The 27,723-nt window shown below is 50.3% G+C and overlaps 1 protein-coding gene across 1 annotated transcript in view; it reads left to right on the top strand.

Annotated features, from left to right (window-relative positions):
* Positions 1–27,496, top strand: part of Tnfrsf8 (TNF receptor superfamily member 8) — a 47,590-nt gene extending 20,094 nt beyond the window's left edge. The window contains exons 4-13 of the mRNA XM_059255920.1: positions 1,562–1,711; positions 3,995–4,085; positions 4,430–4,578; positions 7,328–7,418; positions 7,750–7,847; positions 10,168–10,266; positions 10,388–10,441; positions 16,110–16,141; positions 22,654–22,864; positions 27,252–27,496. Coding sequence (XP_059111903.1) covers positions 1,562–1,711; positions 3,995–4,085; positions 4,430–4,578; positions 7,328–7,418; positions 7,750–7,847; positions 10,168–10,266; positions 10,388–10,441; positions 16,110–16,141; positions 22,654–22,864; positions 27,252–27,496 — 1,220 coding nt within the window. The remainder of the gene's footprint in view (positions 1–1,561; positions 1,712–3,994; positions 4,086–4,429; positions 4,579–7,327; positions 7,419–7,749; positions 7,848–10,167; positions 10,267–10,387; positions 10,442–16,109; positions 16,142–22,653; positions 22,865–27,251) is intronic.
* The last annotated feature ends 227 nt before the right edge of the window (positions 27,497–27,723 follow it).

The following is a 27,723-nucleotide window of genomic DNA, read 5'->3' as shown; positions in this document are numbered from 1 at the left end:
GACCTAGCATGCTCCCTGGAGGGAGGACTCACGTCTTCACAATGGCCCTAGGGAGCACCCTTTCCTTAGCTCATTTCTGTAGTGAGGAACCTGAGGATTCATGATGTGAAGGGCCTTCCTGGAGTTGCGACACTTGGTGAAGGGTCGAGGCAGAGTCTGAGCTGGTGGCCTGGCAGGTGGCCTGGCATCAAGAGCTGCCTTTCCCAAGACCTTCACCATCCCTTCTGGAGACCGCTAGGCTTCCAGAAAAGTTCTTGAAACAGGTTCTTCTTATATTGATCGCTTGTGTTTAGTGATGGGGTCTGGTGTTTTCTTTTGATTTTGTGGGGACTTGGGGGTGCGGTTAGGTTGGAAGATGTGTTGAGCTTTTCACGAAACCTAATAATCATATTTTTTAAAGTTTTCAGTGTCTTTTAAAAATGTCTTTTGTTTCTTGCATACAAAGTTCTTTTTGTAAGGTTATATTTTCTTTCTAGTTGTGTGTGTGGATGTGTGCCTTTCTGCCTCCATGTCCTGAGTGCTGGGATCATAGGTGTGCACTGTGTGCCTGATTCATGCAGGGCTGATTCATGCAGGGCTGGAATGGTATCCAGGGCTTTGAGCATGGTAGGCAAGCAGTGCTCTAGCCACTGAACCACCTCTCCATCCCCCTTCTCCCGGTCTCTTAAAACATGGGTTCCAGAGATGAAACTCAAATCCTTATTCTTACATAGCAAGCAGCTTACCCACTCAGCCATCTCCCTCAGAGGGGACCTTTTCATATTTAGACCCCAGCACAGGGGATGAGCTAGTATGGATATAGTGTTGCCAAGTCCGTCCCTCACCCTGATTCAGCTGGGGTGCCCATGCTGTGGGTTTTGGCAATGGACAGTGTGTGTCTGCACCCAGAACATACCGTGCACTTCCTAAAACTCCTTGTGCTTCTGGAATTTATCCTTCCATCCTCCTCACCATGGCAACCACTGATGGCCCTCCTGCCGCTAGAGTCAGAACCTCATCTTTTGTAGGAGGCCCCCGACATGTGCTTCAGTTCCCTCCATGTCCTGGGACATTTATTTTTGTATGTATGCATGTTTGTGTATGCACACATACATGTTGTGAGCGTGTGTGGAGGCCAGAGCCTGACGTCAGCTGTCTCCCTCAATCACTCTCCAACTAATTTTTTGAGACAGAGACTCTCACTGGAGCTCACTGATTCACCTACGTTGGCTAGCCAGCCAGCCCCAGGAGCCCCGTTTCTGCAGCAGACATGTGGGGCCCTGCTCAGTTCAGTTTTTCACATGAGTTCTGGGGATCTGAACTCGGGACCTTATGCTGGAAACACTTTACCCACTAAGCCATCTCTTCAGCCCCACTGTTTGTAACTCTGTAGTAGTGTGAGGGGTATGGGCTAGAGGCGAAGGCCACCCCCACACTGCCCTCTCACACATATCAGGAGATCTGAGGAGAGGGGCAGAGGGTCATGTGGCATCTTACCATCATCCTGGACTGTCCCTGTGTTCCCTGGATCCACGCCCTTGGCTTCCCTCCTCCCTTCCATGACCCTCTCTGTGTCCCTCAGGTCTCGTGGAGAAGGCTCCATGCTCCAGGAACTCTTCCCGCCTCTGTGAGTGTCAGCCTGGCATGTACTGCAAAACGCCAGCTGTCAATTCCTGTGCCCGCTGTAAGGCACACTCCCGCTGTCCTGGGGGGAAGGTGGTCAAGTTCCCAGGTGAGTGTCCCATCTCTAGCCCAGTTGCAACTGCTGCTGTACCCTGCCACAGGCCCCCAAGTGCTCCCCCCCCACCGTGGGACTGACAGGTCAAAGCTTCTCTCAAAGCCTGTGATGTGCCCAGCACCCAGGGTTTCTGCTGCTCACATCTGTATCCCATCAGAGGTACTCAGCTGGCTGATGCCCAAGCCTGAAGCTTGGTGTCGAGGAGGATTCTCTGGTGGCCCACAAATAATAGGAAGCCTCAAGTGTCTGCCTTGGGAGTTCCCTGACTAATAGAGCTGGCTTCCCTGCCTCAGAATCAGGCATTGGGTGGGAGACATTGGATACCAGATTCAAGGCTGAGAAAACCTTTTTGCCTTGTGACCTCAGGCCTTACCATCTCCAAGCTTCTAATTTCTTGATGATACCAAGGAGAGGCTCATGGTCAATGAAGGGATAAGGATCATGGATCCTCTCTGATTGCCATTAAAAGTGCTGTTTAGGGGGCCAGCCTAGGCTACATAGTGAGACTCTGTTCTCAAGATTGGGGTGGTGGTGTGCTCTTTAGAAGGGAGACACGGGAGGGGAGGGGGCCGAGCAAAAAGGGCACCACAACAACACAGCGTGCGTGCGTGGTGCGAACTGATGGTAAGGGCCGAAATTGCAGGCCCTGTGGGGTAGGCCTTTTTCGGTAACCGGTGTCCTTGGCATTTCTGGTTCCTGGCCTTGTGGGCTCTGTCTGACTGCCTGCATCATGGAATGCTCGGTACTGAGGGACACAGATCCCACTGTCTGCAGGCAGAGTAGGGAGCCTGAGGGAAAATGCTCTGCTGGGCCTCGGGCTTTAGCAAAGCTTTGCACCCATGGGTGGGGCCGGTTCCTTCCGCTCTTTCTCCCCACCCATGTGATGAGGAGCCGTGACTTAGAGGCTTCTGGAGCTTTTCCAGCTCAGAAACTCTTTATTTCATTCATTCATTCATTCATTCATTCATTCATTCATTCATTCTTTTGAAAAATAGGTTCTGCTTAGCCTGTCAGGCAGGGCAGGGTCTCCTCTTCCCGCAAGCAGGCCCCGGCTCTCCCAGTGGTGTTCCTGACATTGCCACATGGGGGCGACAGAGGCCTGTCTCTGAAGTGCTTGTCTTTGATCACACGTGACAAGGAATACATACTTAAAAATGTGGCTGGTAGAGCCAGGTGATGGCGCACTCCTTTAGTCCCAGCATTTTGGAGGCATTGGCTGGTGGATCTCCGTGAGTTCAAGGCCAGCCTGGTCTCCAGCGCTACAGCCAAGGCTACACAAAGACACCCCATCTTGAAAAAAAAATTGTGGCTGGTCTAGGTTGAGATGTTCAGTGTATTTCAGTGGGTTTCAAAGACCTACTATGTAAGGGAGAATGTAATGTATTCATTATATTTGAGATCGGATGTTCTGTATCCCAGGATGTCACTATGGTGACAGTGAGGCATGCCTCAAAACCGCAGCAGACCATCCACTCAAAGCTGTCGTAGACTTTCTCCACAAGTATACCGTGTTTGCAAGGCCGACTCCGTCAGCCCCTTTCTGTAGCTGGTGGCAGTTGAGTAGCCCAAGCACACAGAGAACGTCCACTTCCGGTCATGACAGGGCACGCTCTGCCGACCTTGCTGTGGTCACCTCCACTCTTCTAACCCATGTGGGTCCGTTTCTCAGCGATGAGATCGGAGTTGAGGTGTGGAAAAGGACATGCTGTTTGTTGAGCACTTACTGTTTACTACATAGTATGACAGACTCATTTACAGGCTGTTGTTTTTGTGAACAGCAGCCTGGCGAGCTTGTGTTATGATCACTTGACTAGTAAGGGTCTGGTAGAGGTGGAGGACAAGCTCAGGGGCGTGTGTGTGTGTGTGTGTGTGTGTGTTACTTTACATTCTGTTCTTGGGACTCCTTGGATCTCAAATAAAATTTCCAGCTTTGGGGTACCTATAACGAAAGTGTGGAGAACGGTGCTGAGTGGCTTGAGGTATGGCTGAAGCCAGGGACTCTGTCTTTTCCCACTTCTCACTTACATCTGTGTTGTTTTGTCTGTGAACTGGTAAGTAACCAGCAACCATAGGTCTGCTCCCTGACCAACCCAAGTGGAGGGATAGGGTCTCCTCACTCTAGAGCGAGCAGATGCTGGGAAAGCCACCATCTCTGGATGGCCGCTGTGTTTGCCCAGTACCTCATCTATGATTTTGCTTATGGAGGTGACAGCTCTGCTCCTGGGGACTCTGGGTTCCTCGGTGTCTGTTCTGAAGCCATTGTGGTCCCCATTGCAGGCACGGCGGAAAAGGACACCGTCTGTGAGTTTCCTTCCCCAGGAGCTGGCCCTGATTGCTCCAATCCAGATGACTGCAAGACACTTACTAGGTGACTCCTGGCCTCCCTTCTGTCCCCCTCCAGGCGACCTTTGGATGGACAACTCTGTCTCGGGGGACACTTAGGGTGCATGGATGGGGTCAGCCCAGGCTGACAGGCTCCAGGGTGGTCCACTGCCAAGCTCACCAGTCATTGGAGACGCTGCTGTGTGTCCAGCCCTGCCTGTTGTACATGAGAGACCCAGGAGGCCTAGTGAACACAGCTCTTGCTCTCAGGAGCTCATAGCAGGGCCCGTGGGTGCTGAGGCAGGAGCCTTTCTCCACAGACACTAACCCCCAAGCCCAGACCTCCGTGGCTTGTGGAGTCATCAGACCTATATCTGGCTTCTTCTCCAGCCACGCCACTCCTCAGGCCACGCCTACTCTGAAGTCCCCACCCACTGATGGTATGAGGAGCACCCGCCTTGTGCAGGAAGATGCTGCTGGACTGTCGCATGTTCCAGAGTCTCCCTCTTCCCAGGCAAGGGAGCCCAACCCAGACCCAGGTACTGTTTACTTGAAGCTGTGGCAGTCTCCCAGGGGGGTGCTGTCTGATAAGGGGACCTAGGTGCCCACTGGGAACACAAGAACATCTCTAGGACACAGCTCCTGAGGCCAGAGGTCCTGCAAAACCTATTTCATTCCCAGAATGTCTTGAGTGTCCTGCATGCTAGGGTCTGGGACAGGTGCTGGGTGTCCCTGCCCTGTACTCAGGATGCTTGTGATAGAACAGGTGGGCTCTGCCTGTGGCCTCAAATGTCCTCCTCATGGCTGCCATGACGGAGGAGCCTGCTGCTGCTTCCCCCTCCGGGAAACTGAACAGCGTGTGCCATACGGATTCACCATGATGGCTCATTCAAGTGGCTTTTAGAGGTTGGGGATGTTTCCAACCTGGGGCTCCGGGTGACTAGTGAGTAATAAATCTGTGTGTGTGTGTGTGTGTGTGTGTGTGTGTGTGTGTGTGTACAGGTGTGTGTACAGGTGCTCATGCCTGCCCACATGGAGGTCAGAGGTCAACCTTGAGAGTCTGTAGGGGCCATCCATCTTGTTTTTTGAGACAGGACCTCCCGTTGGCCTGGGACTCCACAATTAAGTTAGGCTGGCTGGCCAGCGAGTCCTCAGGACCCACCTGTCTTCTCCTCCCCAGCACTGAGGTTACAAGTGCGCTCCACCATGCCTGGCTTTGTATCTGGCTGCTGGTGGTGAACTTGGGTCCTCAGACTTGGGCGGTAAGCGCTTTCTGGATGGAGCCATATGCCCAGGGAGATGGTGAACTTCACGGGAATGGAACACTTGTATACTCCATGTGTTTGGCTTTCAGCCGTAGGACGGCTCTTGAGTCTGGCTTCAGGCCCTTCCTCTGTGGCTGTGCTCAGAGCACCCTCTTGGCCTTTGAGGGAAATGTTAATTCTTATGGTGCCTTTGTCGTTGGTGGTTTTGGTCTTATTTTGTCTTTGTTTTTTTGAGAGAAGGCTTGCTATATAGTGCTAGCTGGCTTAAAATTCATTATGTAACCCAGGTGTCTGTCTTTTTTTTTTTTTTTTTAAAGAAATCCTTTTTTTTTTTTTAAGATTTATTTATTTACTATGTATACAGAAGAGGGCATCAGATCTCATTACAGATGGTTGTGAGCCACTATGTGGGTGCTGGGAATTGAACTCAGATCCTCTGGAAGAGCAGTCGGTACTCTTAACCTCTGAGCCATCTCTCCAGCCCCTCCGTCAGTTTTTTTTTTTAAAATCAACTTGTTATAAGTTAGATTCATTTGAAAAGAGGGCACCTCAATTGAGAAAATGCCCCCACCAGATTGGCCTGTGAACAAGCAAGCCTGTGGGACATTTTCTTGATTAAAGATGTACCCTGCCCACCATGCCTGGCTGGGTTTTTTTTGTTTTTTTGGGGGGGTGGGGTGGGGGGGTGGGGTAGGGTGGCGGGGGGGTGTGTGTTTAAAAATCTTAAAACAAAACCTGTAACTTTACCAGGTCTGATGGTGCATGCCTTTAATCCCAGCACTTGGGAAGCAGACGCAGGTGGATCGCAGTGAGTTTGAGACCAGCCTGGTCTACATAGTGAGTTCCAGGCCAGCCAGGGCTACATAGTGAGACCCTATTTCAACCACCTACTCATCCACTCACCCACCTCCCCAACTAACCAACCAACTAAACAACAACCTGTAATTTCATATGGCCAATGCAAAAGTCAGTTGATTTTTTTATGTAGTGACTCATAGCGTGCCTTCCATCTGTGTAACAAGAATACCGTATCTGACCAACTTTATAAGGGGAAGGAGTTCTTTCTAGCTCTCAGTTGGGGAGATTTTGGTCTATAGCTGCTTGGGCCTGAGGCAGCTCATCTCCACAGAAGCTGCTACCTCATGGGCAGCCAGGAAGCACAGAGAGAGGGAGAGGAGAGGCAGGGTCTCTTTCATGCACGTACCTCTAAGGACCTTTCTCCCTTCCGCTGGGCTCCACCTTCTGAAGCTCCGCTGCCTCCCAGTAGCATGATGGGCAACTGCAATATTCATCAGAGTTCCTTCACATTGTGTGTGTGTGTGTGTGTGTGTGTGTGTGTGTGTGTGGACACATGATGCGTGTGCCACAGTGTGCATCTGGAGGCCAGAGGATGATTTGTGGGAGTTGGTTCTCTCCTGCCCCCATGTGGGTCCCAGGGATCCAATTTAGGTCTGTGGTGCTTGGCAGGAAGCATCTTTACCTGCTGAGCCATCTCTCTGGCCCTTAGGCTTCTTTTAAATAAAAGCAGAAGCTGCTGGGGATCATTCCCATGCAGTCACAGCCTCTCCAATTTGATTTTTTAGAACACAATCCTGATGGCCTTTGCCAGCTGTAGGCAAGATTTGTGTGTTACAGAGGACTACCACCCACTGCCTCCCACTGCCTCCTAATGCTTCCCACTGCCTCTCACTGCCTCCCACTGCCTCCTAATGCTTCCAAATGCTTTCCACTGCCTCTCACTGCCTCCCACTGCCTCCTAATGCTTTCTAATGCTTCCCACTGCCTCCTACTACCTCTCACTGCCTCCTAATGCTTCCCACTGCCTCCTACTACCTCTCACTGCCTCCTAATGCTTCCCACTGCCTCCTACTACCTCTCACTGCCTCCTAATGCTTCCAACTGACTCCCACTGCCTCTCACTGCCTCCTACTACCTCTCACTGCCTCCCACTACATGCTGGTCAAGTCTTTCCTGGAGATTGAAAGTCTCTGGCACTGATTCTATTATGTCATCATCCCTATAGATAATGCAGAGATGAATATGACCTTGGAGCTGCAACCTCCAAGGACCCTCCCTGACTTCAGCACCTCAGGAAACAGCGAGGAGCCTGCCAGGTGACTCCTAACCCCTCCTGTAGGCTGGATGGAATGGCCCCTAGTGTGCTCAGGTTATGCCCGGGGTAGTCTGGGCTGGAGGTGCAGGGGTGTCTGGTGGGGTTGGGGGTGGGGCATGACTGTGTGTCTGTCTCTATGATGACAGGATTGTAAAGCCAGGAAGTCTAGAAACTTAATCCCTGCCCCCACAATGCCTGACAAGATGGTGCCGATGTTCTGGGTTCCCAGGCTCTCTTTACCTCTCTAGAGGAAGAATCACCCTTCAGTAGACACACACCCCTTTTGCATGGAATTGTGTTTGTCATCCTGTCCTGGGTTTCCTTTGGTACAGTACCGCCTCTACCCAGAGCCTCCTGGTAGATGCCCAGACCAGCAGTAGGATGCAGCCTACCTCTCCCTTGTCCACAGGAACACCATTTCTGGATCCAGGTATTGATTGCTCATTGTCCAAAGCCAGGGGCAGAGCTGGGGTGGGGGGGTTCCTTCCAGGGCTGTGGCCCGAAGTAGGATATGGGAGTAGAGATTGAGCCCAGCTTTCTGGCTTCTAGAACTGACCTATAATTGCTACCCAAAGTGTAGTTGCTAGGCTGGGGGTGTGGCTCAGTTGGCTGAGTATTTATCTAGAATGCTGAAGACCCTGGGTTTGATCCCTATCAGGGTATACATGGGGCTTAGTGTTGCACGTCCATAATCCCAGTGCTGAGCACAATAGTGTACGTCTGTAACCCCAGTGCTGAGAGATGGAGGTAGGAGAAGTTCAAGGTTGGGCCAATGACATGGCTCACTTGCCATCTGCCCTGCCCAAGGATTCAAGGACCTGAGTTTGGTTCCCAGAAATTATGTAGAGGTGGAAGGAGAGAACTGATTTCACACACCTAACCTAACACACACACACACACACACACACACACACACACACACACACACACACACACACACACACGGAAAATTCTTTAAAACCAAACAAAAACCTCCAAGTATGGTGCACATGCTTTTAATTCCAGCACTCAGGTGGCAGAGGCAGGCAGATCTCTCTGAGTTCAGAGCCAGCCTGGTCTACATGTCGAGTTCCAGGTCAGTCAGGGCTACATAGTGAGATCCTGTCTCAAGAAAAAAAAAATAGTTGTTAAAGGTCATCTTCTGCCATGTAGCCAGTTCAAGGTCAGCCTGGGCCACATGAAACCCTATTTAAAAAGAAGTTATTGAATGAGTTACTGAATGATTAGGAGCTTAATTCTTTTAATCCTCCGTTTCCTCAGATGTAAAATGGAAAGCGAGTAGGCACCCAGGGTTGTCAGCATATAGCCCATGTATGGTCTGCGTATTACCAGAGCTGGATAGAGGCAGTTGCTGTTCATGCTAATGAGGTTAATACCAGGCAATTGGTTTTAGGACTAGCAGTACTAGTTACGGACACAAGATGGCGATAATTCTCAAGTTAACAGTTCTCAGTGTGGCATAGAAAAGTCTTGGAGGGTTGGGGCTGTGGCTCAGTTGGCAGAGTGCTTGCCTAGCTTGCCAGAGGGCCTGGGCACCATCCTCAGAGCCACATAAGCCGGGTGTGGTAGTACACACCTGTAATCCCAGCACCGAGGAGGTGGAGGTAGGTGATCCTGAGATCCCTATCATCCTTGGCTACGTAGCAAGTCTGAGGTTACCAGGATCTTGACCCAATATCTAACAGGATACTTGAGCAGTAACACCTGAGACCTGTACCCAACTAGCAATTGAATAATTAAGATCACCAGAGCAGGCTGTGTAAGGGCACGGGCATGGTCTAGGCTAGGTTCAGGGGTAAAGAGCACTGGCCTCGTATGTATTAGGTTGTGTTTGATCCTTGTTATTGTGTAAAAAGGGTGTGGGATACTGAAGTCGCCTGGCCTGGCCTGGGTGGTGACTCTCGAGGTGACTCTGGACAAGCTTCAGTTCCTTCCTTTGGCTTTGAAAAAGAACCCATTCATTTATGTGTGTGGGTGTGTGGGTGTGTGCATGTCCATGCCGTGGTGTATGCGTACAAGTTAGAGGGCCACGTCTGTGGGGTTCCCTCCTCCACCTTGATGTGGTCTGGATACTGAACTCAGATCCTCAGGCTTGCAGCAAGTGCTGTACCCTCTGAGCTGGCCCACCAGTCCTGCCCTGTTTTGACGGAGAGAACACGTGCTGTGTGGGCATGCTGTGTGCACAGCTGACCCTGAGCCTGCCTTCAGCAGCTGACGGTCTCAGAGAGTTTTCCTAACCAGCTTCTGCCCTCCCTATCCCAGCTAGCCATGGCTCTCAGCCTTCTGGGGTTCAATTCCTTCTTTATTCTGGCTCCTGTTTGTTTGTTTGTTTATTTTACTTTGATATGGGGTCTCACTATGTAGCCTTGGCTGGCCTGGAACTAGTTGTGTAGACCAGGCTAACCTCAGACTCAGAGATCCACATACCTTTGCCTCCCTACCGCACCACTTAGACCCGGTTCAGTAAGATTCCTTGATGTCTTCGTTTCTCACCCTCTAAATGGCTTGTTTTTCTTGCTTTCTGAGTTAGCTGATCAGCTTCCTGGAGCCAGATGAGGGAAGGCAGGCAGGTAAGGGCTGAATCAGATAGATGGTCCAGCTTGGAGAAGGTCCAGAACTGCTCACCTCAGTGGGTCCCACGTCCCTGGAGAAGGAGGAAGTGGGCTGTGCCTAGGGCTGTCCTGTACGGTTGCAGGGAAGGGCCCTGGCTTCTCGCTGTCCACAGAGTACAGGACGGCACTGTGTTTCAGGGCCCATGCTCTTCTGGGTGGCCATGGTGATGCTGCTGGTTGGCTCCAGCTGTTTCTTCCTGTGTTACTGGAAGGCCTGCAGGAGGCGGATCCAGCAGAGTAAGTGTCTTGGGGTCCTGGGGAGGGTGGGCTGCTTTATGCTGGCCTGGTCTGAGTGTCTGCCCTGCCTACCCCTACCCTGCTGCTCTCCCCCTAAGCCCCACTCCTGGTATCTCTGCAGAGTTCCACCTGGACTACCTAGCCCAGACCTTCCAGCCGAAGTTGGAGCCGGTGGGTGAGTATCTGGTGGTGCGAAGGGGCTGCCTGGGCCAGGATGGACAGGTACGTGACCTGACCATGGTAGGCTCCGGGGCTGGGCCGACTCACACCAAAACACTGTCCACCGAGGGGGTTTTGGGTTGGAGAAGTTTCAGAAGTACATGCTCGTACCTCCTCAGCACTCCCCAGTCGAGGGGGTTTTTGTATTTTGATGGTTTCAAGCTTGTTTCCATGAGCTGTCAGCACGGCTCATTGAAACCGGTGTTTGCTTTCTTGACATTTTTCTAGTATTAGAGTTTCCATTGCCGTCAGTTCTTTTTTTTTTCTTCTCTCTAAACATTCGTGAGAACAGTTTTGTTATAACAAGAAGGACAGAAAAAAAAGACAAAAAAAAAAAAAAATACCTGAAGAGGCTAGGCTTGCAGGCAACTGAGTGAGTCTGGGGTCAGTATTGTGTCTGAGCCTGGTTCTGGACCTCTGGCTTCCAGTGGGTCCCTTGATGTCTGGGCCTCAAGGGGCTGAAATGAGAGGACGTTTAAGTCAGGGTGAGCACACAGGGTCCAGGTGACCATAGCCTGAGCAGGGTGGGCATGGCCTGAGCAGGGTGGGCATGGCCAGGGTAGGGTGGACATGGCCTGGGCAGCGTGGGTCTGTCCTGGAGCAGTGAGTCGTAAAGGAGAATTTATTCACTTTACTGCTGTTGTCGTGAGCACATCTTCAGCACAGGCTTTGTCTGGGGATAGGCCGTCCTAGATCTTCCAACCTTCCAGACAAGTGTGGCAGCTGGTTAGAGTGGACAGCCAGTGGGACAGGCACGTGTGTTCCAGCCCCACTCACTCCTCCTCTGCAGGGAGACTCTTATCCCCTAGTGGAGGAATAAGAGGAGTAAGAGCAGGGACAAATGGTCTATACAGGTACAAGCAGGTGCCTGTCACCCGTCACCCAAATTGGCCCCAACATTAATTATGGCAAGTGTCCTTGGTACCTTTGCAAAGGCCAGACATCATCTCATTTTACTACTGGGGTGGCCTTTTCAGCACCCCCCACCACTGCCTTCGTTTCCCAGATGAGCTGTGTGAGGCCCAGGAAGATGAGGTCAGCTGACAAAGGCCACACGGGAGCCGACAGGGTGGAGATCTGCTGTTGCTGTCACCGTGCTTTCCACAGACAGGGTGTCTCATCCTCAGCACTGCTGACATTTGTCAGTGGACACGTGTTTACCGGAGAGAGCTTGAGCTGGGCACTGTAAGATGTTTAGTAGCCTGCCACATGCCAGGAGCACCCCTCCTCAGCTGTGACAGAGCCCAGAGTGTACCTAGGCAGTCAGCCCATCATTTTATTCTATTTTTAATTAATTAATTTTGAGACAGGGCCTTTTGTAGCTTAGGCTGACCTCAAACTTGCTCTGAGATGACCTTGAATTTCTAACCCTCTTGCCTTTGAAGTACTCAGATTACAGGAATCCTGCTGACATGCCTAGTTGATGCCTAGCTGGAGATTGAACCCATGGCCTCATACATGCTAGGCGAGCACTCTTCAACTGAGCCGTATCCCCAGCCTTCAGTCCTTCCCCTCAGTCCTCATTTTAACATACACCTGAATACCTTGACTGTTTTTTGAAATTACTCTTAAGGATGTGTGTATGGGGGCAGGGGTGTGTGTGTGTGTGTGTGTGTGTGTGTGTGTGTGTGTGTGTGTGTGTGTGAGTACAGCTGCCTTCAGGGAGTTACAGGTGGTTGTGAGCCACTTGACACGGGTGCTAGGGATTGAGCTAGAGTCCTCTTGAAGAACAGTTTGTGCTTTTTTTGTTGTCATTTTTCTTTCTTTCTTTCTTTCTTTTTCTTTCTTTCTTTCTTTCTTTCTTTCTTTCTTTCTTTCTTTCTTTCTTTCTTTCTTTCTTTCTTTCTTTCTTTCTTTCTTTCTTTCTTTCTTTTTGTTGTTGTTGTTTTTCGAGACAGAGTTTCTCTGTGTAGCCCTGGCTGTCCTGGAACTTGCTTTGTAGACCAGGCTGGCCTCGAACTCACAAAGATCCACCTGCCTCTGCCTCCCCAGTGCTGGGATTAAAGGCGTGCGCCGCCGCCGCCGCCGCCGCCGCCGCTGCCACCACCACCCGGCGTTCTTTTTCTTTTTTAAAGGCAGCGGTTCTCTATGTACCCCAGGCTATCTCAGAACTCACCTTGTAGACAAGGTTGGCCTTGAACTCACAGACATGTACCTGCCTCTGCCTCCTGAGCCGGGACTAAAGGTGTGTGCCACCAGGCCTGGCTAAGCAGTAGTGCTCTTAACCATGGAGCCATCTCTCCAGCCTCTTATCTTGCTGTTATCACAGGAAGATGGAGGCTAAAAAAATTGTTTTGCTCTGATGGAATTTCAGATTTCTAGACGTTGTAAACACAGTACAGAGAACTTACCTCTTCCAAAACAGTTCTGGGAGTATCTTACCAGGCTCAATTTCTTATCACCTTTGAATACCTCCCTGTGCATTTCATAATAACTAGAGCACTGCAATAAGACCATCAGAATCAGAGAATTCAGCCTGTTCCATCACTACCAGTCAGTGCTCAGGCCAGACTGTGTTTGCTTGTTTGTTTGATATTTCTTCTTTTTTTTCCTGGTTTTTGAGACAGTGTCTCTCTGTGTAGCTCTGTGTGTCCTGGAACTTGCTCTGTAGACCAGGCTGGCCTTGAACTCACAGAGATCTGCCTGCAGCTGCCTCCTGAGTGCTGGGATTAAAGGTGTGTGCCACCACACATGACCAGACTGGGTTTCTTGATGTGTCCCAATAATGTCTTTGGCTTGGATCCCATGCTGCCATTGGTAAGCAGCTCTGGGGTTCCCTCTCATCTGGGTCAGTTCCCAGGTTCTTCCTTTGGTATCACAGCCTTGACACCAAGTAGAGTCATGAGCTGATCCGGCCTGTGGTCTTGACCTTGGCTCAATCTAGTATTTCACTGAAAATGGACTTGGGTGTCAGTCTTTGACACTGGGCTCTTTGGGGAGCTTCATACGAGGCTTCCATCTGTTGTTTTTCTGGTGCTTGGAGCATTCTTGTGTGGGAGGCCAGTTCCCACCTTTTAAAGGGTTCCTATGGGGAGGAGAGAGGAATAAGAAACTTTTAGAGAAGCCGGGCAGTGGTGGCACACGCCTTTAATCCCAGCACTCAAGAGGTAGAGCCAGGTGAATCTCTGTGAGTTTGAGGCCAGCCTGGTCTACAGAGTGAGTTCCACCAAAACTACACAGAGAAACCCTGTCTCGAAAAAACCAAAACCAAAAAAGAAAAAAAAAAGAAAAGAAAAGAAAAGAAACTTTTAGATAGAAAGATAGCAGAGAGGAGACAGACAGAAACACAGAATAGCTTCAGGAGGACCTGGATCAAAATCCACTGGCTCCTTCTGCCCCTTCAAAAGGGCTTTTTATAACAATGCCAAGGGGCGGGGCAAAAGACCTAGATCAAAGCACACTGCACAGCCAAGTGCAGGCCCTTCCAAACACCTGGTAACCACACCCCTGGTCCAATCATCCCCTTATGTAGCTCTGCTGGGTAAAGCGAGCTCAGATTCTCGGACCCTGAGTAAGTTCTCACGAGGAAACCTCTGTGGGTCTCTACACTCTTGAACGTCCATCCGCCAGGCTGCACCTGATAGTGACTTGACTATTGAAGGAGGGTTTTGAGAGTGTGTCAATAACCTGTCCTGCTTTCTGTCACGCTTTTGTTTCCTCGTGAGTGTATTTATGTCTGTGTGGATTCATGGTTTCTGTCACTTTTTTTTTTTTTTTTTTTTTTTTTTAGTTTTTTGAGACAAATGACAGGGTTTCTCTGTGTAGCTTTGCGCCTTTCCTGGATCTCACTCTGTAGACCAGGCTGGCCTCGAACTCACAGAAATCCACCTGCCACTGCCTCCCGAGTGCTGGGATTAAAGGCGTGCGCCACCACCGCCGCCCAGCTTCTTTCACTATTTTAATGTTGCCATCATTGTAGCAGACTCTTGGTCACTACCCCAGAGCTGGGAAGCAGGAATCCCTCAGGACACGTCCTTGTCCTCTTGAGTTGGCAATACCTTTTTTTTGTTTGTTTTTGATTTTTTGAGATAGGGTCTCACATAGCTCAGGTGTCCTCAAACATGTCATGTAACTGAGACTAGCCTTGAACTTGTGTCTTTTTTATATATTTTTTGTTTGTTTGTTTGTTTGAGACTGGTTCTCACTCTGTAGCCATGGCTGGCACGAATACAGAGACCCACCTGCTTCTACCTCCCAAGTTGCTGGGGCTCCAGATGTGTACCATCACGCTCTTTTGAATTGTTGGGGATTGTCCTCTTTTCTGGAGTCCTTCCAGGCTGTCTCTCCACCTCGGGAGCCCATTGACTATGCCTCTGGGTTCCCAGTTGCAAACTTCTACCCTGGGGCTGTCCTGCCTCTGCATCTGTAGTGGGGGTGACGGGGAGAGTTCAGCGTGGCCTTTGGAACACTCAGGAGATGCCACCCCGGGGCCACCGCTGTACAGAATGTCCTGGACTTGGATCCTAGGCTGCCAGATGGATTTACGAGAATATTGTGATTATTCCAAAAAGCAAGGAAACTGACAAATGAGGACCGGCAGGCTAAAGCTGTGGCTTTAGGGGAAGAGCACTTGGGCAATCTGAACTCTGCCCTTGGCAGGATCTGCTTCGGGTCTCCTTCAGGGAACTCATGGTTGTAAAGGGCTGTTGATAGATGCCGGGGCCTTCTAGATCCTGCCTTTAAATTTTTTTTTTTAAAATTCAATTAATTAATTTATATTTTGGCTTTTCAAGACAGGGTTTGTCTATGTAGCCCTGGCTGTTCTGGAACTGCCTTTTAGACCAAACTGGCCTTGAACTCAAAAATCTGCCTGCCTCTGCCTCCTGAGTGCTAGGATCAAATGCGTGGGCCATCACCTCCTGGATTAGATTCTGTCTTTTTTTTTTTTTTTTTTTTAAGACCTTGTCGTTAGTGTGTGCTTGTTTCTGAGAATTGGAATCTATATTTTCTTTCTCCTGTCATAGAGTGTCTAAGCTGTGGTAGCGTCCAGGGCTTCACACAGGTGTCCTGAGCACCTTCCCTTGGCAATAATTTAACTTGAAAAAGTTCTAAAGAGACTTCACTTTTTTTGTTGTTTGTTTGTTTTTTGTTTGTTTTGTTTTGTTTTGTTTGTTTTTTCAAGACAGAGTTTCTCTGTGTAATAGCTCTGGCTGTCCTAGAACTCATTTTGTAGACCAGGCTGGTATAAAACTCATAGAAATCCACCTGCCTCTGCCTCCCAAGTGCTGGGATTAAAGGTGTACGCCCAGCTCAAGACTTCGCTTTTTAGAAGAACTCTGTTCCTTTCGTCCTGAGTGCTCCCTGTCACTCCCCCTGCAGCTGCGGGAGGCAGGACAGCCCCAATGTAGAAGTTTGCAACTGGAAACCAGGCAGGCTTAGTCAGTTGGCTCCGTAGGTGGAGAGATGACCTGAAAGGGTTCCAGAAAAAAGTATGGTTGTCAGCATCTCAAAACAGAGCATGGTGGTACACACCTGGAGCCCCAGCACCTGAGAGACAGAGGCAGGTGGTATATGCCTTTAATCCCAGCAGAGGCAGGTGGCTCTATGTGTGTTCATACAGCCCAGGCTACATAGTGAGAATCTATTTCAAAGCCAGATGTGATGGTACACACTTGCAAGGTGAGACAGTAGGATCAGGAGTTCAAGGTCATCCTCAGTTCATTACCAGTCTTACTTCCCTCTCCAAACTGAGAAAATAATGGAGTTCCAGTGTGCCCATGCCCAGCTGATTTTATTATTGACCTCTTATATTAGAGTGGTACATTTACCACAGTTGAATAAATAAACAGTAATGTATTGTTTTAATTATTAATTAATTAATTATTTATTTTGGTTTTTCGAGACAGGGTTTCTCTGTGTAGCTTTGAAGCCTGTCCTAGAACTCGCTCTGTAGACCAGGCTGGCCTTGAACTCACAGAGTTCTGCCTGCCTCTGCCTCTGAGTGCTGGTATTAAAGGCGTGCACCACCACCACCCTGCTGTTTTTAATTTTTAAAGTATGTATATGGGCATTTGCTTGTATGTCTGTAACTGCTCACATGCATGGTGCCCAGTAAGGCCAGAAGAGGGCGCTGGATCCCTTGAAATTGGAGTTAAAAAGGTTGTGAGCCACCATGTGGGTGCTGAGAACTGAATCCCAATCCTCTGGAAAAGCAGCCAGTGTTCTTAACCTCTCAGCCATCTCTCTAGCCTCAATGTATTGTGATTAAGTAACAAAAGCCACACTTTATTCTTTCTTTACTTGTTGTTTCTTTTTTTTTTTTTTTTTTTTTTTTTTCCAGAGCTGAGGACCGAACCCAGGGCCTTGAACTTGCTAGGCAAGTATTCTACCACTGAGCTAAATCCCCAACCCCTGTTGTTTCTTAAGGTGCCAGGGACCCTTCTTCCATTCAGTCAGACATCTCCTTAAGCTTCCCTGGCCTGTTAACAGTCTCTCAGACTTCCTTTTGACCTAAGTGGCCTTTGACATCACTGACCAGACATTTTGCAGGATTCCCTCTACTGGGACTTGTCTAAAATTTATTTTGTACAATGAGACCAGGGTTCTGGACTTGTAGGAGGAAAACCACAGAGCACAGAGCCGTGCTCATTACACCCTTTTCTCCAGATGGCTCCTCACAGAAATTCTAGTGTGTGTGTGTGTGTGTGTGTGTGTGTGTGTGTGTGTGTGTGTGTGTGTGGTGTGCACATACTTGCACGGGGAACAGAGCCCTGGCCTTCACACTTAACAGACAATGGTTCCACACTAATCCTGCCCTGCTCCCTGTCCCCCACCTCCAGCCTCACCCACTGTTTTGAGATCTCTATTTTATCTTCCTAAACCTCTCAGAAGTTGGCCAGGTCTGTCCCATTTCCCAGATAAAAAGGCTGAGTCTTAGAACTGTGAAGTAGAGCTGGTTTCCCTCCAAGGAGGTGTTGGGCTGGCTGGCTGAGCCACACTATTGTTTGGCACTTGGCATCTTTTCAATTTTGAAGTAATTATAAACACTCCTGCTTCTGTCTTCCTTAGTGTGACTTCCTGAGGATGTGGTCCCTATGGGGGGGGTGTCCCCTGGTTCAGAGGCACCAAGGGTCCTAGTCAGAAAGCCCTATAAAGAGATGGCACCACCTTCCGTGCAGCATCACAGCCCCAGCTCACTAGCCTCTTTCTCAAGACAGAGTTCAGCATCTTGCTTCTTTCTCAAGATGGAGTTCAGCATCTTGCTTCTTTTCTTGCTACTCGGGCGCACACTTTTTTCTTCTCCAGGTTCCCACAATGACTTGGCACCACATGTCAGTTGACAGATTGCAAAACTCAAGATTGCTTCCAAAGGACAAAGATTTAGTTTCACTGATGTTGCTTTTAAAACGGTCAGTTAAACCTTGCCCCACAAAATGAAAATCAGACAAATAAAACAAGCAAACCATGGGCTGGGGAGATGGCTCAGTGGTGAAGAGCACTGACTGCTCTTCCAGAGGACTGGGATTCAATTTCTAGCACCCACATGGGGGCTCACAACTGTCTGTTATTCTAGTTCCAGGAGATCTGACACCCTCTTCTGGTCTCCTTGGGTACCAGACATGCGTGTGGTGCACAGACACACCTGCAGGCAAAACACTCATCTGTACAGAATAATAAAAAATTCAAAAACCACCCCCATCAAACCCAACTCCTTGTGTCTCAAGGCAGAGAGTACCTGAAGTGTCAGTGGCTTGGATTGGTGGTTAGTGGCCACCTCAAGAGAACAAGCCACGACTTCCCGAAGTGACCATTCTTCTGGGTACAGTGGTTACCAGGTTACATAAGCAAGGCACATTTGCTGACCTGAGACTTGGTCATGTCATTTTATGAGAGAGTTGTTCTGAGCATCACTTCAGTCCATTTCCCTGCAAGACGAGCTCATGCCAAGCTGCAGTGGCCTCATGACATTTCACTTTGTTGGTCGGTTAATCTGCTGGGCACATGTCAAATAGGATTCACGGTCAAGCTGCTGAGCCAGAAAGCATGTTCTAGAAGCAGCTCATCGGGCATGCTGTCCTTCCCTGGCGTGGTTGCCTTGTCGGTGTGAACCTGATTGGCGTTGCAGGGTCCCTAGGTGGCCTCCTGGGACTCAGCAATGGTTCTGCCCCCTATAATATGTTTCATGGTGGGCCTGGGCTAGCTTGCATGGGTAATGTGGCTGCCGCCTCCTTTCTCACGTGGCTGGTGAGCTATGGTTAAATGTCACCATGTTCTTGGGTAGCTGGTCTTTAAGACAGAAGGATACTGGGGTGAATGGCAGGGGCTGAGGTGAGCAGAGAAAGGTGGGGCCCTGAGAGTTGTGGCCCAGGCATCTCCAGAGCCTTCAGATGCCACCTCAGGGTGGTACAAAGAGAAGTGAGGCAGACAGAGCAGGAGCGCCCGCCCGCGAGGGCTGCAGCCTAGGCTCCTTTGGCTTGTGGAAAGGAGGCCCCAGCTCACTCCTCCTCCAGAAACTGGCTTCAGGCATGCCAGGGGCTCATCCTGAAATTAGCTACTGCCAGCCTGGGAGCTTGAGCCCCGGGGTGGGCAAGGCTCAGCCCCACTGAGATCCTAGGGTGTCGTCTGTTAACAGATGGGGAGTGCTGGAGGGGTGTCAAACTCTCGTTGGTGACTTGGTGACATCACTACCTTTTTTTTTTTTTTCAGATTTCAGACCTACTGAAAAACCAGCTGTAAGTGCCATCTCCAACACCCTCCCCCCCCCCCCCCCCAGCTTCTGTCATCTTGTTTAACTTCTTTCTTCACAGATCTGTGCTTTCAGGGCTGCTGGGGTCATAGGAACGAACTAGCCCCTTCCCTGGCACCCAGGGTTCCAGGTCGAGAAGCTAGGAGCCCAGGGCTTTGACCTGGGGCCCCATGGTAGGGTTTGGCCAGGGACAGAGAGCCCCACCTCACAGCAACCTCCAGCTCCTGGCTCAGCCCCAGGGGATTTCCAGCAGGGATTGCAGACAGCAGTTTGGTTTGGGCCACTTTGAGGTACTAAGTCTGGTCTGGAGGGAGGCTGTGACTATTTCTCTCTTTACTCTGGGAGGCTTGCCTTCTGAGCTGGATGACAGACACCAGCAAACGCTTGCCAAGCTAGCTGCATGTATTGAGCAATTACTATCTGCTAGGCACTCATGCTCCCTCCCCTGCCCTCTCTTCAGCCTTTCCCTGTGTAGCCCACGCTGACCTTGAAATCCAGGCGTGCACCACCACATCTGGCTTGCTAGACACCTTTCTTGAAATTACCTCAGAGTCCTGACTCTCAGGAGTTGGTAGTCTTCTCATATTTGGTTGAAGAGGAAATGGCAATCAGATAAGTTAGGGGTTACCCAGTGGTGGCTCTATTAGAACCCCAGCCTGTACTGTGGGACTTCAGAACTGGTGCTGGACCCTGGTCCCCTAGCAGTATCCTTTGGGGACACTTGCATCACTTCTTACAGAGTGCTCCATATGTGCCAGGTGCAGGCCTTTGCAGGGGCTGTGCATTTGCTGAACACTCTTTTTTTGTTTTGTTTTGTTTTTCAAGACAGGATTTCTCAGTGTAGTTTTGGTGCCTGTCCTGGATCTCGCTCTGTAGATCCGCCTGGCTCTGCCTCCAGAGTGCTGGGATTAAAGGCGTGTGCCACCACTGCCGCCCAGCTGCTGAACCCTCTTTAAGCTTATTCTGGAGGAGACCTGTCCGTTGTCAGGCTGCCCAGGGACATGTGATGGTGGGGTGAAGCTGAGGGGGAGGGGGGAGGGGTTCAGGATGAGGCACCTGCTTGTGGCCATGTGGTAGGTGCTTATGGCTCACACAGTTTTTGCCTTTTTTCCATTGAGCAAATTGCTTATCTCTCTTTCTCTTTCTACCCCACCCCTTTCTCTCTCTCTCTCTTTCATAACAACTACTTTTTTTCTCAGTTTACTCTTTTTGTTTTTAATTTTAATTTTATGTGTATGAATGTTTTGCATGCATGTATGTCTCTGTACCACGTACATTCCTGGTACCTGCAGAAGTCAGAAAGGGGCATCAGATCCCCTGAAACTGGAGTTACAGATGATTGTGAGTCACTGTGTAGGTGCTGAGAACCAAACCATGGTCCTCTGGAAGAGCGGCCAATGCTTTCAACCACTGGGTTTTGTTTTTCCAGTTCCTTATTTGTTTATTTTTGAGACAAGGTCTTTTTTCTTTTTTAAAGATTTATTTATTTATTATGTATACAGTGTTCTGCCTACATGCATGCTTGCAGGCCAGAAGAGGGCACCAGATCTCATTACGGATGGTTGTGAGCCACCATGTGGTTGCTGGGAATTGAACTCAGGACCTCTGGAAGAACAGGCAGTGTTCTTAACTGCTGAGCCATCTCTCCAGCCCCGAGACAAGGTCTTAATGTAGCCCAGACTGGCTGAAAATTCATTATGCAGCTGAGGATGACCTTTTCTGATCCTCCTGCTTTCACTTCCCAAGTGTGAGGATTACAGGCTTGCACCATGCCTGGCTAAAATTAGTGAGGCTTGTTTGTTTGGTATGGTTTGGTTTGGTTTGGTTTTTCCTGTTCTGGGAATCAAATCAAAGTGCTAGGCAAATACTACAATTTTGAGTTATATCATCAGCCCTGGCCTTTAAATTATCATAAAAGAATAACCGCCAGGCAGTGGTGGCGCACACCTTTAATCCCAGCACTCTGGAGGCAGAGCCAGGCGGATCTCTGTGAGTTTGAGGCCAGCCTGGTCTACAAAGCGAGTTCCAGGAAAAGCACAAAACTACACAGAGACCCCCTGTCTCGAAAAACCAAAAAAAAAAAAAAAAAAAAAAAAAAAACCAAAAAACCCCCCAAAAAACAAGATTACATAGCTCTATTTTTTTTAAATTTATCTTTATTTTATGTACATTGGTGTGAGGGTGTCAGATGCCTTGGAACTGGAGTTAGAGACAGTTGTGAGCTGCCATGTAGGTGCTGGGAATTGAACCGGGGTCCTCTGGAAGAGCAGCGAGTGCCCTTAACCTCTGAGCCATCCCTCCAGCCCCAGCTCTGTTCTTTGAATCACCCAACCTGGGTCCTTTTGAAGACTGAAGGTGAATGTCACACACCAGGTGTCTCATTTCCCTTTGTTCTGAACTTGTAAACTTGAGAAACCAACACATTTCTAAAGATGTGCTTTTTTTTTTTTTTTTTTAAACTTACTGTCTGTATGGCCCTGGGTGAGTTAGTTACCCCACTCCTCCAGGCCTCAGTTTCTCCATCTGTAAGAGAGGCAGGTGCTAACATTACAGCTGTGCGGGGTGGTTGTGAGGGTGGCACATCATCACTCTTGGAAGCTGAGTGTGTGAGTCACTGACTGCTGCTCAGTGTAGAGTGAGTTGAGGATGTGGCTCAGTGGGGGGGGGGGGGCAGAGTGCTTGCCTAGTAAGCACAAACCCTAAACTGGCCCTACATAGACTGGGCGTGGTAGCACCTCTACCCCCACTCCCCCGTAATATCAGTGCTGGGGAGATGAAGGCAGGAGGATCAAAAGTTCAAGGTCATCCTCAGCTGTATATCAAGTTTGAGGCCAGCCTGGGTGGACTACGGGGGACTGTCACACAAGGACAAAGCAATAGCCGGGCGCCTACCTTTAATCCCAGCACTTGAGAAGCAGATGGGTCCCTGTGAGTTCATGGGCCAGCCTGGATCCCTGTGAGTTTATGGGCTAGCCTGGATCCCTGTGAGTTCATGGGCCAGCCTGGATCCCTGTGAGTTCATGGGCCAGCCTGGATCCCTGTGAGTTCATGGGCTATCCTGGATCTCTGTGATTTCAAGGGCCAGCCTGGATCCCTGTGAGTTCATGGGCCAGCCTGGATCCCTGTGAGTTCATGGGCCAGCCTGGATCCCTGTGAGTTTATGGGCCAGCCTGGATCTCTGTGAGTTCATGGGCCAGCCTGGATCCCTGTGAGTTCATGGGCCAGCCTGGATCCCTGTGAGTTCATGGGCCAGCCTGGTTTATATATTAAGTTCTAGGTCAGCCATAGCTACATGATGAGATACTATCTCAATTAAAAAACAAAACCATGGGGAAAAAAAAAAAACAAAAAACCCTGGACATTCTTGAGAATGCCACACACAGGTGCCTCATGCTGTCACGTGGCTTGAGGCAGCTTTAAAGGTCCCTGGCAGTTTGGTGGTGTTGGGGGAACCCTGCCTCAGCTCTTACTCCTGTTCACAGCAGCTGAAGAGAAGTGAGTCAGTGACAGATCCCATCACAGGACACAAGTCGAGCCCAGTGAACCCTCCAGCTGTGGAGACTTGTACCAATGTTGGGGCGGCCTGCCTGGAGAGCCTGCCACTGCTGGATGAAAGCACAGCTGGGAATCCTTTGACCCCCAGGGAACCTCCAGAGCCCCGAGTATCCACGGAACACACGAATAACAGGATTGGTGAGTCCTTCTGTTGGGAGGTCCTGGTCTAATCAAGTGTGCAGAAGGGAGATGGGTGCTGAGCTATGGATGGGGCTGGGGGAGGTATACATCCCCCCCCCCCCCACTCTGCCCCAGGTCAAGCTTCTGCTTCTGTCCAGGAAGAATGACAGGAGTGTCACTTCATGGGGACTACTGGGGACATTCACTAAGTGACATTCACTGAGTGAGTGCAGTGTTTGTCATTATTAAAGAGAAAGAGAATCCTTCCCCACTAGCCTAACACAGAGCCTGAAGAGAGGGAAGGAAGGGAAGCAGGCTGGTGACGTCAGACACTTAACTGGCAACATCTCTTCATGTCTGTCACATATTTCTGGGAATGATGACTTTACTCCTATTTCATGGCTGGGGCAACTGAGGCCTGGGCTAGGGGTGTGGAGTGAGTTTTCTTGTTGAATTGCTGAGTCACATCTGATGGGGCCGAAGCACTGGTTTGGCCACACCACCCATGGGTCTCAGCAGGAGCCCAGAGACCAGCCCTTATTCCCCAGCATTTCCATCTCTACTGCCCTCCGGCCAGGACAAACATCTGCTGTGGCTCCTATGGGCCCTGCCTCCTTCCTCACTTCCTACCACCCCAGAACACATCAGTGGTTCTCAACCTGTGGGTTGCGACCCTTTTAGCAAACCTCTATCTCCAAAACTTATTTACATTATGATTTATAACAGTAGCAAAATTACAGTTATGAAGTAGCAATGAAAATAATTTTACAATCGGGGGTAGCCACAACATGGGAACTATATTAAAGGGTCACAGCATTAGGGAGGTTGAGAACCCCTGATATATATTGTCCTCACCATCTCAGGATAGAGTACTCAATTCTCACTCTGGCATTCAAGGCTGGTCTTAGCCCTGTGCTCCATCACACCCAACACATCCGCTCTCCCTCTTAGGAGTGGTTTTCTGATTTTCAGCTCTCTCCCTCCCTCCCTCCCTCCCTCCCTCCCTCCCACCCTAAGCAGCTCTGCAGGGCTGTTTCCTCACCCACAGCAGGCAGCTCCCCTCCTGTCCTGGAGGTGGCCTTCTCACTGTCTTCCCTGAACAAGCCAATGGTCTCTGCTGAGCTTCTCCACCCAATGTCCCAGCCCCCGGCTCTCCAGGGCAGATGCTCCCTGGGCCCTGTCACCTTCTCTGTGGTATTGCTGGAAGGGCATTGGTGAGGACTCTTCACGTGTCCACGGCCGTCTGTGGAGGTGAGAGCTCTCGAGCTCTCATTGTTTCAAAGAAATGTTTGCTGTCCTCGCAGCTTTTGGTAACTCTATTGGAAAAGGATGTGTTTGAGAAAACACTGGTAACTTCTATTGGAAAAGAATGTGTTTGAGAAAACACTGCCAAAGATTTTCGGTTTCCCAAGAAGTCCTTCTGGCATTTGACTCCAAGATGACCAAAGGGCTTGGAACTTGGAGTCAGGGCCAGAGCCTGTGCAGGGAGGGAGGTGGCGAGGGCTGGGGGTGGGAGTGGGGGTGGGCTGCTGAGGGAAGGTCTCGGAGATCCTCTAGGACACCAGGACCCAAGTGACCCTTTGTCCTCTTGGTGACACACCAGAAGCGCAGCCTCCCCATTCAGTTCCCAACAAGGACAAAGGGGTTTAAACCTTTTTCTCTGGCTGTGCCCCCCACCTCTCCTTTCCTTCACCTGACTAGGACACTTCCGCTGGAGCTGGGGTCTGAGCAGCTGGGGGTGGACAATGTGTGATGGGTGGAGCCAGAGGCTCAGGACCCTTAGACACGAGAGGGCAAAAGCCTGTGTCTAGTCTTGGCTTCCTCTGCTCTCCCAGCACCTCTCGCCCTACATTACTTTCCAATGCCTCTCCTCTCTCTTAAATATTTATTTATTCATTTATGTGTGTGTGTGTGTGTGTGTACATACATGTGCGCACGTGTGTGTGTGTGTGTGTGTGTGTGTGTGTGTGTGTGTACATACATGTGCGCACGTGTGGGTACCCATGTGTCACAGTGTGCATGTAGAGGTCAGAGGACAGCTTGCATGTGTCCGTTCGCTCCTTCTACCATGTGGGGCTCAGGGATCGAACTCAGGTCTTGGTTCGGCAGCAACTACTTTTATCTGCTGAGCCGTCTTGAAATACCTCCATCTCTCATCTATATAATTTTATTTATTTATTTTGTATGTGTGCCACAGCATGAGTTTGGAGGTCAGAGAACGACTTCTGGGAGTCACTTCTCTACTTCAACCTTGTGAGTCCTGGGATTGAGCTCCGGTTGTTGGTCTGGTGTTGGGCAGGCACCCTATGCTCCACCCCTCATCTCTCTGGCCCCTCCTCTCTCCCTCATGTGCTCCCCTGGCCTCTTCTCAGGCCAACCCAGCACCTGACCTATGGTCCCATCTGTCTTTTTTAGTACCAGAGATTGAACCTGGTGCCTTCTACATGCTAGGGGAGTGCCCTATTACTGAACTATATCCCACCCATCTTGGTTTATTTTCATTTTAAATTTAAAAATTATATGTGTGTGTGTGTGTGTGTGTGTGTGTGTGTGTGTGTGTGTGTCCAGAAGCCAGAGGTTGACATTGGTTGTCTTGATTGCACTCCACCTTACGCCTTCCAGCATGGTCTCTCACTGGAACCGAGAATTCACTGGTGCAGTTAGCCCAGCTAGCCAGCTTGCTCAGGGATCCCGTCTCTGCCTCCCACATGTTGTTACAGGCTGCTGCCACACCCACCCAAGCGTTACATGGCTGCTGGGGATCTGAACGGTTGTCTTCAGGCTTGTATGATCAGTACCAAACTGCTAGGCTACCTCCCTGACCTTTGTCTGTTTTCTGGATTTGTCTGGTTTTTTGTTTTTTTGTTTTTTTAAAGACAAAATCTCATGTAGCCCAGGCTAACCTTGAACTTGCTTTGCACCCAAGAATGACCTTGGACTTCTGATCCTCAGGCCTCAGCCAATTGCTGCTGTTCCAAGCTTGCAGTTCTGCACATGCCCCCAGCTCCCTTTTTACTTTTTTCCTTGAGACAGAATCTGAGTTTCCCAGGCTGGCCTTGAACCCACTCTCTTTGTAGCCCAAGCTGGCCTTGAAATTGCTGTCTTCCTGCCTCAGCTTCTCCAGATTTATAGCCTGGCTCCCATCTTTGGCCAGCCCCTCAGCTGAGGGTTCCATCAAGCCTGGATAGAGGATGTGGGGTGCAGGCTGAGGCCCGCTCTTGCTGTGGGACCCATGGGACACAGTTGGTGTCTTTCTCGTGCCCTTCCCTCCACTTCTCGTTGTTTCCTCTACTTCTCTCTTTCCTGGGTGTGTGAGAAACCAAAATAGAAGAGCTGCCGTGGTGCAATGCTCTCAGGCATGCCTGGGCATCCGGGAGACTCTGGGCTTCCTGAATCGGAGGGTGTAACCCGGAGGCAGGGGTCCATGTGCCCCCTGCCTCCACCCACCCCCACTCTTAAGTTCCTTTTTGAGCTTCCCCATTCCATCTGCAGAGTCCATTGCAGGATGGGGCAGGGGGTGGGGTGCAGCCCCTGGCTGAAGCCATAGGTGCCATGCCTAGTGGGCAGAGTCAGCTGCTCCTGTGAATCCAGACTTGTTCTGCTTCCCAGTGCAAAAGGCTTTGTTTCCCCAAGGCTCCCTGACTCCCCCCATGGAAAGGCCATTCCAGCAACTCCTCTGTATCAGCCTGTGCTCAGGACTGTAGCATGCCCTAGTGCTGGGGACTGGGTTCTCCATCCCTGACACTCATCATCCACCCTGCTGGCTAGCAGTGAGTTTCAGGAGCTGGTCCACAGGAACACGGAGCCCCCGGCCACTGTTGCATATTATCAGGGCCCAGGCTTCTGAAGGGCATGGCCAACCAGCCAAGTTTGCCTGGATTGATGAGGCTCCTGGGAATGGGACCATCAGTCCCAGGTGAACTGGGTCACATTGGTCACCCAGGGTGTTTTAGGCATGTGGATGAAAGTGGAAAGAGTAGCCAGGTGGCTGGATGTTTCTTTGGAGATGTCTCCTAACCTTATTTGCTGACCTTGGGGAGGCCTCAGGTTCTTAAAGAAGCCATGCTGTGGATTAGATTAATGGTGGTGGTGGTGGTGGTGAAGGGCAGTTCATGGGAATGATGGGCCTCAGAGCTGGCACTTGAGAAGAGCCAGGGACATGTGTGGCTCTGCTGTGTCTCCTAGTATTCTTTTTATCCTGGCCTCTTTCACTGCTTATTTCCTGGACTGATTGCGTTCTTTCTCTGCTCGTCTCTGATGACATGCCTAGGAAATCATGGATGGCCCCCTCAAATCTCTCCGTGCAGGAGAGGTGGCTTTATCTGTCTGAAGTCACCCAGCAGGTGAGGTGAAAGTGGGCTGAGGCTCTGGTCTGGCTTCCCTCATCCATCCTCTTGCTTTACAGAGAAAATCTACATCATGAAGGCTGACACCGTGATTGTGGGTTCTGTGAAGACCGAAGTCCCTGAAGGCCGGGCTCCAGCAGGATCGACCGAACCTGAGTCAGAAGCTGAATTGGAAGTGGACCATGCCCCTCACTACCCGGAGCAGGAGACGGAACCACCTCTGGGCAGCTGCACTGAGGTCATGTTCTCAGTAGAAGAAGGAGGAAAAGAGGACCACCGGCCCACGACTGTATCCGAGAAGTGATACTCAGTGTTAGCTGGGGTAGAGAGCAGCTGAGTGTACCCTGAGGACCAGGTTAGCTCCAAGCTGGGAACCTATTGTGGCCTGAACTAAAGCCCCAGCATCCAGTGGGATAGCCCAGAATGAAGCCTTCAGCTGCTACCAAGAACACTGGCTCCTGTGCCCCAGGAGTGGGCACTCACTGTCAGGCTAGTGTCTGCTAAGGGAGAAGCCAGGGGCTGGTTCCAAGC

Source organism: Peromyscus eremicus, chromosome 2 (assembly GCF_949786415.1).
Source record: "Peromyscus eremicus chromosome 2, PerEre_H2_v1, whole genome shotgun sequence".
Taxonomy (NCBI): Eukaryota; Metazoa; Chordata; class Mammalia; order Rodentia; family Cricetidae; genus Peromyscus; species Peromyscus eremicus.
This window is presented reverse-complemented; position numbering and strand designations above follow the sequence as displayed.